Source organism: Doryrhamphus excisus, chromosome 6, assembly GCF_030265055.1.
Source record: "Doryrhamphus excisus isolate RoL2022-K1 chromosome 6, RoL_Dexc_1.0, whole genome shotgun sequence".
Lineage (NCBI taxonomy): Eukaryota > Metazoa > Chordata > Actinopteri > Syngnathiformes > Syngnathidae > Doryrhamphus > Doryrhamphus excisus.
Window position 1 is genome coordinate 1,030,029 of NC_080471.1, and position 14,972 is coordinate 1,045,000.

At 45.7% G+C, this 14,972-nt stretch overlaps 2 protein-coding genes across 6 annotated transcripts in view; one reads left to right on the plus strand and one right to left on the minus strand.

Moving 5' to 3' along the window:
* Positions 1-9,592, plus strand: part of mob2a (MOB kinase activator 2a) — a 40,207-nt gene extending 30,615 nt beyond the window's left edge. For all 5 annotated transcript variants that reach the window (XM_058075457.1, XM_058075456.1, XM_058075453.1 and 2 more), the window contains exons 2-5: positions 4,031-4,191; positions 6,140-6,233; positions 6,930-7,054; positions 8,376-9,592. In XM_058075457.1, the coding sequence (XP_057931440.1) occupies positions 4,031-4,191; positions 6,140-6,233; positions 6,930-7,054; positions 8,376-8,692 (697 nt within the window). In that variant the 3' untranslated portion in view covers positions 8,693-9,592. The remainder of the gene's footprint in view (positions 1-4,030; positions 4,192-6,139; positions 6,234-6,929; positions 7,055-8,375) is intronic.
* A 1-nt stretch (position 9,593) lies between these two features.
* On the minus strand, positions 9,594-11,881 carry kcnj11 (potassium inwardly rectifying channel subfamily J member 11). The gene has a single exon (XM_058075448.1). The coding sequence runs from the start codon at positions 11,631-11,633 to the stop codon at positions 10,470-10,472; it is 1,164 nt and encodes a 387-aa protein (XP_057931431.1). The 5' UTR covers positions 11,634-11,881; the 3' UTR covers positions 9,594-10,469.
* Positions 11,882-14,972: the final 3,091 nt, after the last annotated feature.

The following is a 14,972-nucleotide window of genomic DNA, read 5'->3' on the forward strand; positions in this document are numbered from 1 at the left end:
TGTTTATGACCTTCTACATCCAGTTTCATACAACTTTAGTAGAGCCCTCTAGACCTGAAATAACACCCCTACAGTCACCTTTATTCTTGTTTCAGATGAAATAGTAGGCAAGAAGAACTCACACGTCAGCACTGGAGAGCTTCTTGGTTCTTCTCGTATCTTGAACATGCCGAGGGTCGATCACATGGCATTAAAACGACGATTGACATCAGTCTATCATCCATCTTCACCATAATTGACCACATTGTGGCACTACGCAATGTCCGCCACATCAAGCAGTTTGTTTATTTGCAACTGACGAAAGGCTTTGAGGGACGCAGGACAAAGTAAGAAGAACCTTTTCCCCCCAGCAACCATGGCCGACTCCAGCAGTGCAAGTCAGGGTCGTGTAATGTCTGGTCTGTGTAGCGTTACTGACACCTAGCCGCCACTTTGCAACACGACGTAGGACTTGTCTCCCGAATGTTTTGGTTCCTAGTCAAGTAGTCAAGGGGCCACCGGATTACTTTACTGCTGGATTCAGATTGACGTCTTTTACTCGTCAGTCGCCTGCTGCCTCGTCCAGTCAACGTCCACCCCGGCCAACCTTCCTCCAACAAAGTTCCCTTTGCCAGGTGCTGAACCACAATCCCAGTCTCAGCTCTCAGTGCCCCCCCCCCTTCCTGTCACATATTGGTGTTGTGATGTTGATGAGGCCCCATTATAGTAACAGCAGGGGTCCATGCATACTCCGCAGGCCCACGAGCCTGTGAATGGGATTTAGTACGGGATGACAAGGGGAAGAGGCGTTGGGCAGGGTGCTGCTGGGACAGTAGTCGTCCAATGGGAAGTGCTCACCCATCTCTTTTTGCCCCGTCATGGCGGCTGTGGTTTGGCTTCACAGCGGCCACGCTGGGCTCGTTGGCCTGTGGTTGTTTCAGGGAAGACAGCGTTTGTCTGTTCAGTTTGGATCCCAGAATAGATGTGGGGGGCTGGCTAGGACTGACTGACACCCTCCCATTGGCTGCTATTGGCAGATATTCGGGGGACTTCTTGGAAGAGAGTATCAGGGTCAGGAATTGGTAGGAGACTTTCATTTCCTCCTGTGACTGGTCTTTGGAATATTGATCTTCCATAACCTCATCAGTGCTACTGGAGTTGGTTTCCAATATTCCCAGTGGCATGGCCATGTGGGGACCGTAAGAATACGGTGGTGTACTGGTGTGTCCACACCGTACTTTGTGTGCGCACCCCATCAGGACTTTTAGGTCGCTGTGGACATTTCTCGAGGTCTCGTGTGTACCACAGCTCGTAACGTGTGTACCACAGATCGTAACGTGTGTACCACAGCTCGTAACGTGTGTACCACAGCTCGTAACGTGTGTACCACAGCTCGTAACGTGTGTACCACAGCTCGTACCGTGTGTGTACCACAGCTCGTAACGTGTGTACCACAGCTCGTAACGTGTGTACCACAGATCGTAACGTGTGTACCACAGCTCGTAACGTGTGTACCACAGCTCATACCGTGTGTACCACAGCTCGTAACGTGTGTACCACAGCTCGTACCGTGTGTGTACCACAGCTCGTACCGTGTGTGTACCACAGCTGGGTTGGGTCCTGGAAAGTAGGGTGTGTGTTTGGGGGCAGGACATAGTGAAGTCATTGTGCTGTGCTTGCTGGAACCTGTCAACTTGTAGGCACAGGTGTGTGTGTGTGTGCGTGTGCGTGTGTGTGTGTGTGTGTGTGAGCGAAAGGGAGACTCAGTCAGTACATTGCCATGGTACCAGTTGCCGTACCACATGAGGTATTTAGTGCTGTGCCAGGAGTGTTTTAAGAGGATCTTGAACGTGCTAATTGAATGATCCATCTATGGAAAGGAGGAGGACATGGTAAGGAGCCATAAATGGACCACTTCCACACAGAATGCAGGAAACTTTTTTCACTCTATCATGTTGGCCATGTCATGGCTGACTATTAAGAAAAAAGTTATCATTTCACAATATTATGAGGAAAAATCATCTCAATATTTATTTATTTGAACTGCATACTGTTAAATATATATATATATGTGTGTGTGTATAATTTTTTGTTAGTTTTTTTATTAAGTTGTAATATTGTGAGCAACAGAAAAGAATGAAAGAAATAGTCATTTGGGATAATTAGGTTGGGGGAAAGTTCTATTATGAAATAAAGGCATAATGTACAAGAATGACATTTACAAGAACAATGTTGACGTAGTATTTGGCACATTCTAGCACAAATGGTAAAAACTGCAGACATTCTCCAAGAATAAGTCAAAATATGAAGAGAAAAAGGTATTAGTTTCAAAATGATGAATTTGTAATATTCTAAGGAAAATAATGCCATAACAAAACAAAGACTGAAACATACCCTTGTTGTACTGCTGATAACTAAAGAAAGTACAGGTACACAGAAGGTACACACTAACTTTTTTTCTGATGAAAGATGAGTCAAACCAAAAAAAATCTGTAACTTTTGGCAAAGTGTACTATATTATGGGAAGAAAGTCCAAATATGGGAACGAAGTCCAAACTGTCCCTGCCCCCCCCCCCCCCCATGTCCTGTTTCAGTCAATCTGCCAGCATAGTTAGTGTGACTGGCAGCATGTAAACATGGCGTAAGTGTGGCGGTGTCGTGTGAAAGGGAGTAGGTAGCCAGCAGATGGAGTGGAACAGCTGCCATGTCAGCCATTAAAGCCTCAGCTCGGCGGCGATGACCTCCACGTCACCCGCCGTTCCAACCCGATTTCCTTATTGTGTTTATGACGGATCAGCGCCAGCGTGTCTGCTTCCTCTTGGCATTTTGGCCATGTGATTTTCACGTGGCTCCCAGTGGCCGTCTCTTCGCTTGTCAGCCTTGCATCTTAGACCGCCACATCCTATTGGTGGCAGACGGGCTCTGGCAGTTTGTCTAGCGGCCGAGTGCCTGGCGGCCGAGTGCCTAGCGGCCGAGTGCCTGGCGGCCGAGTGCCTGGCGGCCGAGTGCCTGGCGGCCGAGTGCCTGGCGCCCTGGCGGCCGAGTGCCTAGCGCCCTGGCGGCCTAGCGCCTAGCGCCTAGCGGCCGAGTGCCTAGCGGCCGAGTGCCTAGCGCCTACCGGGCTAGTGCCTAGCGGCCTAGCAGCCTAGCGCCTAGCGCCCCGGCCTGGTGGCCTGCCCTGATCCGGTGAGAGGAAAGAGGCATTCGCCGGCTGCCTTTTATGGCGAAGGCTGGACTTAGCAAGAACGGATAAGCGTGTGTGAAGTGAGGACGGACGTGCACGTATGAGGGGAGGAATTCTGGCATTCAGGAAGTTTTATTTATCCCAAAATAAACAACTCCAGAAATTCACCTCCCCTCGCCACACAAATGCTCTGTAGACGAGGAGGAGGTGTGGAAAAATGCTGAAATGACGGAGACAGGAAATAGCGGGGTGAAACCAAATGTTTTCTGAAGGAAAGGGACTGACTCACAAGCTGAGCACTTTTCTGAGGAGCCTATGAGCAAAAGCCTTTTCAGAGTTGTGCCTTTTCAAATGTTCCAACTATAAAGCCACAAGGATCGTATGAAGCGGACACAAAAAGGAAACGGGAGGGGTTTCAAACCTTCCAAGTGGCAAAGTGGCATCCTTTCGGGGCGTCCCGGGGCAGAGCGAGAGTGAAAGGGACAAGTCTGTGATTCCAGGTGGTGTCCAATAGCTGGAGCTGCAAACTGCAGGGGATCAGGTGATCTGAGCATGTGACCGCGTCGTCGGGGAGGCGGTTGCATTGCTCATTCTATTTTGGGCGGCGGGGTCCGGGGGCGGTTCAAGCCCGGGAAGTGCAGCAAGTGTGACGTGACATCCCTGTGCCAAAACTAGCAATGGAAGTACAAGAGCTGATGGGGGCACAGGCCAGACCAAAGGCTCCCGTACATCCACACGGGGCTCTTTGTCCAGTCCCCGGAGGTGGGTGTCAGTCCACCCTTTTCCAGAATCGGACTATTTTTAGATGCTGTAAACCAAGGTGCTTCCCTTCCTTGCTGGACTGTAACATGTTGTTCTGTTCTACAGGAAGTCCAAGACAAAACCAAATGGGAAGAAGCCTCCAGCAGAGGAGAAGAAGCAGTACCTGGAGCCCGAATTCACCAAGATCCGGGTGGTGGACTCGGACCTTAAGGAGCTGGTGGTGCTGCCCAGGGAGATCGACCTCAATGAATGGCTCGCCAGCAACAGTAAGCGATGCCGTGCGCTTCATTCACGCGTGTACCTCGTCAACTGTTCCTTCATTGGTTAGTCGTTGGATTTAACCCACAAGTTGCTGTTGAACTCCAGCACTACCCTGGTACAGATACCACTACCCTGGTTCAGATACCACTACCCTGGTACAGATACCACTACCCTGGTACAGATACCACTACCCTGGTACAGATACCACTACCCTGGTACAGATACCACTACCCTGGTACAGATACCACTACCCTGGTACAGATACCACTACCCTGGTTCAGATACCACTACCCTGGTACAGATACCACTACCCTGGTACAGATACCACTACCCTGGTACAGATACCACTACCCTGGTACAGATACCACTACCCTGGTACAGATACCACTACCCTGGTACAGATACCACTACCCTGGTACAGATGCCACTACCCTGGTACAGGTACCACTACCCTGGTACAGATGCCACTACCCTGGTACAGATACCACTACCCTGGTACAGATACCACTACCCTGGTACAGGTACCACTACCCTGGTACAGGTACCACTACCCTGGTACAGGTACCACTACCCTGGTACAGATACCACTACCCTGGTACAGATACCACTACCCTGGTACAGATACCACTACCCTGGTACAGATACCACTACCCTGGTACAGATACCACTACCCTGGTACAGATACCACTACCCTGGTACAGATACCACTACCCTGGTACAGATACCACTACCCTGGTACAGATACCACTACCCTGGTACAGATACCACTACCCTGGTACAGATACCACTACCCTGGTACAGATACCACTACCCTGGTACAGATACCACTACCCTGGTACAGATACCACTACCCTGGTACAGATACCACTACCCTGGTACAGATACCACTACCCTGGTACAGATACCACTACCCTGGTACAGATACCACTCATCCTTTCAGGTGGACGCTATTCTTATCAGTGCAAATAATTGTAATATGTATAAATATAAACATAAATACCCATAAATATCATCAGTGACGCCTTTTATTAGGGTCAGCTTTCTTCTTGAATAATCTTGGGACATTTTCTTGTAATATTATGACTAAATATAATGATTTATTCTCATAATACTCAACCAAATCTTCCCAAAAGTATTTATTTTTTATTATTATTTTATTATTGTTTCTCATAGTATTGGGGCTTTCAAAACTATATTATTATATTTTACTATTTCAGTGCTCTGCTCCTAAAATGACATTAAAATGACACCCCGCTGTAGCAGAACCAGGTGCCTCAGTACTTTTCTTGTAGTACTCTAGAAGTACTTTGGTCCGCATGGCGTCGCTGCATTAGCACAGGTGAGAAACCAGGCGGACTTTAGACTTCCTTAAACAGGTCCTAAAATGTAGCGTGGCGGTGGGGCGCCTCGGTTGACTTTATTTGGTGGGCCTCCTGGACTCGGGTGTTACGCTCGGGTATTTCAAACTAAGGGAATGACGTCTTCCCACAGGACGTTAGAAGTACGTTAGAAGTGGTACAAGGAGGTGGTACAAGGAGGTGGCACAAGGAGGTGGCGTGTTTGGACTCCTCACTCCCGATGTTGCATTTGGGTCATCAAGTCAAACAAGTTATTGAGGTTGTGATGAGCTGATAAGTTGTTACGGATGAAGTCACAGAATATTTTCTTATATTATAATATATCGTGGCCCTTTTACCCTGATGAAAGTGATATTTGAAAAAAGTCCAATTTGACTTGACTGACTTGCCACGTCATCAGAAGATGCAAAGTACTTTGGTAGATATGCTGAATATTCCAAGAGAACGTGGAGCTCAGCTTTGCAATGGAGGAGAATTATTTGAACATTTAAATATTATTTGGAACAATGTGCTTCCTCCTTTGAATCAATGCCTTGCTCATAGGAAACATCACCAGGATGGCTTACAGTGTTGTCACCTCTTTCCCCCCCCACAGCGACGACGTTCTTCAATCTTATCAACCTGCAGTACAGCACCATCTCCGAGTTCTGCACCGGGGACGGCTGTCAGGCCATGACGGCGTGCAACACGTGAGTGATGGCTTCTGCTTTTGGCCTGCACCGCCACACCTTGACCACGCCCTCCCGCTTCCACAGCAAAGAAGCCGATTGGGTGGCCACACCTTTCAGCCTGAGAGCTGCTTCTGACACGACGAGTCTAGATGATCTCCCACCTGGTAAAAATGCCACACGCATTTCTCTCACCGCTTCCCAAGTCGAAGCTGATGTTGGGAATGTCGTGTTTGGCCTGAAACACAAAGCCAGTCGCTGTGGAAATCAGGGGTCTCAAACTCGTGGCCCGCAGGACGCCAGTAGAAGCGGTAGATCCACATCAGCATAGGGTTCCCAGCACCTTTAAGGGCCAGCTATTCATCCAGTGGTTAATCCCAAGTGTTTATCTAACGACTTTACCCTGTCAGGGTGGGGCTCCAGCTTTCTGTGCTCGCCCTTGTCTGAAGGGGGGGGGGGGGCATTCCTTCTGCTTTCTGTGTATTCTGCATGCTGGAAAAACCAGACTACCAGCACACAAACGTAACGTAACGTAACGTAACGTAACGTAACACGCCTCAAGAAGCGACACGCTTGGCCCTGCAACCTGCCAGGGACTTGAACACGGAGGCGGGACCTGACGTAGTGGACTAACAGACATTCCATTCTTGTTCGCACGTTGTCTCTGGGTGGGCGTGGCCTATTATTGGGCGTTTATGTGTTCCATCTGCTCTCCAGGATCTACTACTGGCATGACGAGAAGGGCAAGAAGACCAAGTGCACGGCGCCCCAATACGTGGACTTCGTCATGAGCCTTTGTCAGAAACTGGTCACGGACGAGGAGATCTTTCCTACCAAATACGGTAAGAGATGGTTGACCTTTGGTCACCTTTGGTCAGCGTTGCCCCCCCCCCACATGTAAAAGCAGGGCTGTCCTGACGTTTCCCGGCGAGGACCACAGACTGAAAAATGAAAGGACGCCACTTTGGTATTTAGGACAGATATGCTAGCAAGTTCTATACTTATATACTTATATACTTATATACTTATATACTTATATACTTATATACTTAACTACAGTTATATACTGTATATACGTACGCCAAGAAACATTTTTACCACATTTTTTAGTTATTTCAAAACTATTTTTGTACATTTTTTACTCATAATTCCCATAATCTACCTTATTGGCAGCCTCATGTCTGACCTCATAATATTCATATTCATATACAAGTTCAAATGATGACTTTTTCAACATTTTTGGTTAGCATATAACATTTTTTCTTCATATTTTGACTGAATTGTTTCCAACTAGTTCAACTTTTTTGAAATGTTCTTCTCACAATATTTTGACTTTATTTTTGGAATATTTTGACTTCATTCTCGTAACATTGGAACTTCTTCCTCAAGCTCATTTTCCAAAAATGTACGTGCTTTTCTTTAAATAACCATTTTTCTTTCATATTTCAACTCTATACTTTTATTATTATAACTTCCCTTTTTCAACTGTTTCAATCTTCTTCTGAAGATCTTCTTTATTAATATTACTATTATTAATATTAGTATACTCATATTAATATTGATATTAATTCTTCTGTTTGTCATAATATTCGGACTTTCAAAGAAGAAGGTCCTCCTTTCCTTTTCAAACTTTATGCTGCTGATATTAATATTATATGTAAAATGATTACTTTGTCATGTTAGATTCCAACTTTTTTCTTCAATATTTTGATCAGATTTTTCCATTTTTGTTGTTGTTTTCCTTTTGTAGTTTTCTTGTTAAATGATGATGATGATGATAAATCATATCGTTAAAAGGAAAGTTGGAAAACTTTTGGAAATAAACTCCTAATAATAATAATAATATTAGTCAAATATTATTGAGGAAGAGAAGTTGAAATATTTTGAAAATAAAGGGGGGGGGGGGTGCCTTTCCATCCAGTCAGTTTTTTCTAGTTGTTGATATAAAAAGATGGCGACTCTCGGATCCAAGTTCTTAACGTGGCCTCCCGCTTTGTCTGGACATCCCTGCTTGGCTGGGCGGCGCTGGGCGGCGCTGGGCGGCCCAGAAGCCCCAGGCGTCTTGCTGGCCCCCGCCGCCCCGTGTGCGCTCAGCTCCGCCAAGAAGAAAGAAAGCTTTGGCGTGCAGGGCGCTTGAACCCCCTTCTTGTCATCCCCCCCCAGGCAAAGAATTCCCCAACTCCTTCGAGTCGCTGGTGAAGAAGATCTGCCGGTACCTGTTCCACGTGCTGGCGCACCTCTACTGGGCGCACTTTAAGGAGACGGTGGCTCTGGAGCTGCAGGGCCACTTGAACACTCTCTACGCACATTTCATTGTTTTCGTAAGGGAATTCAACCTGGTGGACCCCAAGGAGACCTGTATCATGGACGACCTGTCGGAAATCCTGTGCACCCCGGCCCCGCCGCCCTCGGCCACGCCCGCCCCCTCCGCCCTGGCCTCGGCCTCCCCTTCCTCACAAAACCACGTGACGGAGAGATGAGCTGGGGGCGCCGCTGAGACGCCAGCACGGGAGCGATAGAAGCCAGAAGGAGACGAGGAGACAAGGAGACAAGGATAGACGGCCCGGCCGCCGTCCTCGGTGGGCCGGCAGGACTTTAGAGACCTTCCGCTACACTCGTGTATTTCGCTGCGACACCAACCGACCAGTCAGAAGGAAATTGGGGAGGGGGTTGTTTTTTTGTGGGTGGTGTTAGTTTGGGGTTTGTCACGCCAGCAGGAATTGGCGTGAACGTTCCCCCCCGGGTCCAAATCCCTCGCGTTTTCTCTGCAACTTCAACTAGGAACAAAAAACCTGGGCTGTGTTTCATTTCTTTGCTTTCATTTCACTTTGACTTTTGTTGGCGACTTCCTTTGGTTTGGTCTACTCGTCGGGTGGGTCGGCAGCGTGGCTGCTGGCCCCCCTCACCCCTCCCCGCGGAGCCCGCCCACCAGTGGAGGGTCTTCCAGGGTCGGGGTGAGGTCCTGCCCATCAGATGAGAAAGACTGGCGGCTGCATCATCCTTCAGACCCCCACCGGGACAAAGACGTGACGTCATGTCTGCGGGGTGGGGAGGGGGTGGGGGGTGAGACCGGCTGCCGTGCACATTTTATTTTCCACTTCCTTTTTAATTGTTTTTTTTTTTTAAAGATCAACAAAGGAGAAATCATTTGGGCATAATTGAAGCGCGACGCTTAGAAAGACGAAAACACAAGCGGCTTCTGTGTGGACGACCACGGAGTTTATATTTGTCCCTTTTTAATTTATTTGTAGCTTTTTTCTTTTTTGCAGGGTTCTTCAGTTCTGGCTCGTTTTTATGTATTTTAATTATTAACTAAGTTAAAAGCAATTTAATATTTCAAACTCTGCGGATTATAATCTAATAAAAGAGAGAAATGCCAATCTGTCCTCCTGTTTTTTGTCATGCTTCCATCCCCGGCCAGGGGGCCCCTGCTGCCCCAGTGGCCCCGGGCTCTTTGTGACCCCAGCACGTTCCAAACATATTATTTCACAAGAAAACAGTAAAAATAATTTTCCAAGAATAAAGTCAAAACGCTAAGAATAAGGACAAATAACATTTTAGTGGCATACATTGTAAATATTGAAATGTTAGAAGTCATAATGTTCTGAACAACAAAGAAACAAAACAAAGTGATCATTTTTGGAAAATGAGGTTGTGGCTCACAATTTGATGATAGAGGAAAATATTCAAATGAAATATTGGAGAAAAAATACAATCGTCATACATTACAACAAAACTTTTTAAAATAAAGTCATACGGTTATGAGGAACACAGAAACGTTATAATATGGGAAAAACATACCATTCCGAAAAGAAAGACGGGGGGGTGACAGCACAACTTGAAAAATCAGGAGTAATTATACAAGAATAAAGTCCAAATATGAAGAGGAAAAAGTCGTCATAATATGAGGGAAAATAGTCGTAATAGAAGCTCAAAGTTGAAATATGAAATTCTTTTTTTAAGTCGTAATATTCATTTTCAATGGTAATGAAGTCATAATTCCAAGAAGAAAATGTGAAAGAATGTTATGGAGTGAAAAAGTTGTAATGTGAAGAAAAATAAGATAATTTTAGCAGAAATATTGAAGAAAGAAAAGCGGGGAAAGGTTGCTTTGTCTGGGCAGCTATTATCGAAGACACCCCACGTTTGGCGTGACAGCGCCCCCCAGTGGTCAAAGATGCTCATAATGGCGAGTATTTTATCCTGCGGGGAAACGGGAGCACAGCGGGCCATTCGTCGGATGCCAGCACATACCCGTCATCGGGTCTCCATCCCGGACCGCCGGCCGACGGCGGACCCTCGCCGCTTTCTCGCAGACGGCCGCAGGGTGACGCCCTCCGCCAGTTTAAAGCGCGCAATGCCTCCGGCCCGGTCCAGCTCCCGGGCGCTGCAGCCCGGCGTGGGGACCCTCACCGTGTTGCCGAACTTGGAGTAGTCCACCGCGTACATGCCGTCTTCCTCGGACACGGTGGGCACGAAGCGCTGCCCCCACAGGATCTCCTCGGACACGTAGGAGGTCCTGGCCTGCGTGGTGATGCCGGTGGTCTCCACCACGCCCTCCAGGACCACAATGACCTCCACGTCGTCGCGCTGCAGGTCGGCGGCGGACGTGTCGTAAAGGGGGCTGTCCTTGCCGATGACGTGGCAGACGATGAGGGGGGACACCAGGAAGACCCCGTTGGTGCCCACCGGGTTATCCATGAGGATGTCGACCTGGTCCAGCGGCAGCACCTCGCCTTCCTCGGTGGTGCTCCTCCTCACCACCTGCATCCGCACGGTGGCGCTGATGATCATGCTCTTCCTCAGGTCCCCGATGCGGACCATGAAGCACAGCTTGTTGTTGCGGACCGACACCACGGCGTGCTTGCTGAAGATGAGCGTCTCCGCGCGCCGGTTGGCCTGGGCGGTCTTCATGAAGATGCAGCCCAGCATGACGGCGTTGATGACGAGACCCACGATGTTCTGCACGATGAGCACGACGATGGCGGCCACGCACTCCTCGGTCACCATCCGCCCCCCGAAGCCGATGGTCACCTGCACCTCGATGGAGAAGAGGAAGGCGGAGGAGAAGGAGCGGATCTCCGTGACGCACGGAACGAAGCCGCCTCCACGCCGGTCCAGGTCGCCGTGGGCGAAGGCGATGAGCCACCAGATCATGCCGAACAGGAGCCAGCTGCACAGGAAGGACATGGTGAAGATGATGAGCGTGTGGAGCCACTTCAGGTCCACCAGGGTGGTGAAGACGTCCTGCAGGAAGCGACCCTGTTCGCGGATGTTGGTGTGCGCCACGTTGCAGGCGCCGTTCTTGGCCACGAAGCGAGCTTTCCTGCTTTTCGACGTCAACTTGGGCTGCTGCAGGACATCTTCGGCCAAGCGGGTCAGCAGGTAGTCCTCCGGGAGGAGTCCTTTTCTGGACAACATGGCTCCTCCGCATTACGCGCCCGGAGTCCCGTTTGATCCTTTTCGCGAGCCCGAGGCGGTCTGGCGGTCCGGGACGTGCTCTCTCCCCAGACCGGCCGCCGGGTCCCCCGAGGGGATTCCTCAGCTGCCGCCGTCACTCGGGTTACAGGAGCCGGCTATGCGAGGCGGCCGGCGGTCACCAAGTCGCCGCTGGCGCGCCCAAACAGCGCGGGGCTTTGAGATGGCGGCGATTCTCTGGGATGCTGACTCGGGTTAATGTGATAGGGGGACGGGGGGAGGGGCGGGGGTGGGGGGGCAGACCAGGTCTGCACGTTTGTCTCGACAGATAGAAATTCCACCACAAGCAGGAGTCTTATATCTCTTATCTTGTCTATATTGGCTAATAGGAGGGGAAAGGTGACTATGGGGGTGTTATTTCATGTCTACGGGGCTCTAATGTTCAAGGATAGTAAGTTCACCATCCGATTAAAAAGAATAATAATAATAAATGTCATTCTCCCATCTGGTATCTCCATACGGTATGGAAGAGTTAGTGTCAAGTTAGTGAGGTTGCCAGATGTTTGTTTCCACGTTTAGGGTTCTGTCTTCATCATCCACATTTGGCCTTTTCTTCCTAAACACAACAACAAAGCGTATTTAAGGAATACTTGGTCTTTGTAAGAGCGCGACCTTGCCATCAAGGTTGCTTTCTGGGAAGGCGTCGTGGATATTTCAGGCTCGTATCACGTTGGAAAGGATCTCTGATGCCACACGAGAACATGAGGACATCCAATGACAGCTGCTCTCCAGGTCGGTCTCCTTCCCTCCCTGCCAACACTCGTGGATGCAAACACACCGTCAAATGGCCATAATTAGTATGAATATATCTATATATACACTCCAAAAAAGCAACATGGGTGTCTGCTTTATCAATAAATGTTAAACATGTAGTTTATGGTATATTTATTCATGTTTAGTGCTTGGACATTTTTCAATCGTGTCGTTTTAACATGACAAGCAAAATCCTTCAAACTACTTGATCGTTTTATGTCAGCATAACATAAATGGTTGACATTGGATCCCAGTTGCAATACCTCTCCAGAACAGAAGGTGGCAGCAACACGTGACAGGCCCTATTCATCAGCTAAGGTAACTTCCGGTGAAGAAGCGCCATAGCAGAGCGTTGGGGAGCTAGCTTATACTGCCGCACGACAAACTTCTTGCATCCATCAAAAGTTAAACCATCCCCGGTGGAGAAAGATCTCAATTGGTAAGTTCACTTTCCCTTTTCATTCTGTGATCTGTCTTTCGTTGTTTTATGTATTTTAGATACTTATGACTGCTAATTTTTGTGTTGTTACCTTTTTGCTCAAACTAAATTGCTGCCAGTCGTTAAACACCAGTAGACAACACATACTAGACCAGTTAAAGTAACTTTATTGGTAGGTAGAAAAATGAACAATTATAAGACAATGTGCTGTTCACATGCCTGGAAAAATTAACTTTAAAAATTTAACACATTAGGTTAAAAACTGCTGAAGCTAAAGTGGTCATGCTAGGCGGAAGTGGTCATGCCCGGTCACGTGCGTGCATGGAGTCGATCATTTTGTCCTCCCAAATGTATGAGCAGGTTTATGATAAAATAGTAGTTCATGGACGTATTTATTGGCATTATTTCCCAAAGCAGGACATAAATCCCAAGTTTGTTGATAGAGCAGTAAGCCAGATTATACATATATACATATATATATATACCATATAATACAGAATGAAGACCATCCCAGCTCCTTCTAAGGTGTTTGGCATCCCCAAAAATGTGTCATCAGATATTAATGTTATTTTGTGTGAGTGTATGAATGCTCTGTTCCTCTTTGTATTTTCTGAACAAATATTTTATGGTGATGTTTCTTGAGGCAGGTACTTATATAATCCCAATGTTTTGTGGTCTATTTCCAAATAATCCAAATAATTGTTGACTGAACTTTAAGTTTTGTCAAGTCAGCATTAGTTTTGTCAACTGCTGTTGTTTTATCTTTTAAAATTGTAGCTGTACCTACCTTGTAAAATAAGATACCCATAATCATATAGAAGTTAATATAACCAAAGGAAATAAGTCAGCTGCTACCTTAGTAAATATGTTAAAACAAGCTATATGTACACATGAAGTTGGATGTAAACATTGTCATGGTAACACCAATACTTAATACACTTAATACATGTTCACTCAACACATTTACAATTAGTTGGTTCAACTAAATTGGATCTCATTAAATGACAGCATTTTAATTAGATGGGAATTCTTTCCATCATTTTATTACGTTCACCCAACAAATTATTTCTTTCAGTGTACACATATATATATATAATATAATATATACATATAATATATATATATATATATATATATATATATATATTTATATATATTTATATATATTTATATATTATATATATATATATTTATATATTATATATATATATATTTATACATATATTATATATTATATATATATTATATATATGTATATATATATATTATATATGTATATATATGTATATATGTATATTATATATATATTACATATATTACATATATATGTATATTATATATATATTATATATATGTATATATGTGTATATATATGTATATATGTATATTATATATGTGTGTGTGTATATATATGTGTATATATATATATATATACATATATATAATATATATATATTATATATAATATACATATATACATATATATATAATATATAATATACATATATATACATATATATACATATATATAATATATAATATACATATATACATATATATGTATGTATGTATATATATGTATGTATGTATATATGTATATATATATGTATGTATATATGTATATGTATGTACAGTGAAGAAAATAAGTATTTGAACACCCTGCTATTTTGTTATTTCTCCCACTTAGAAATCATGGAGGGGTCTGAAATTTTCATCGTAGGTGCATGTCCACTGTGAGAGAGATAAACTAAAAAGAAAAATCCAGAAATCACAATGCATGATTTTTTTAACAATGTATTTGTGTGATACAGCTGCAAATAAGTATTTGAACACCTGAGAAAATGAATGTTAATATTTGGTACAGTAGCCTTTGTTTGCTATTACAGAGGTCAAACGTTTCCTGTAGTTTTTCACCAGGTTTGCACACACTGCAGGAGGGATCTTGGCCCACTCCTCCACACAGATCTTCTCTAGATCAGTCAGGTTTCTGGGCTGTCGCTGAGAAACACGGAGTTTGAGCTCCCTCCAAAGATTTTCGATTGGGTTCAGGTCTGGAGACTGGCTGGGCCATGCTAGAACCTTGATATGCT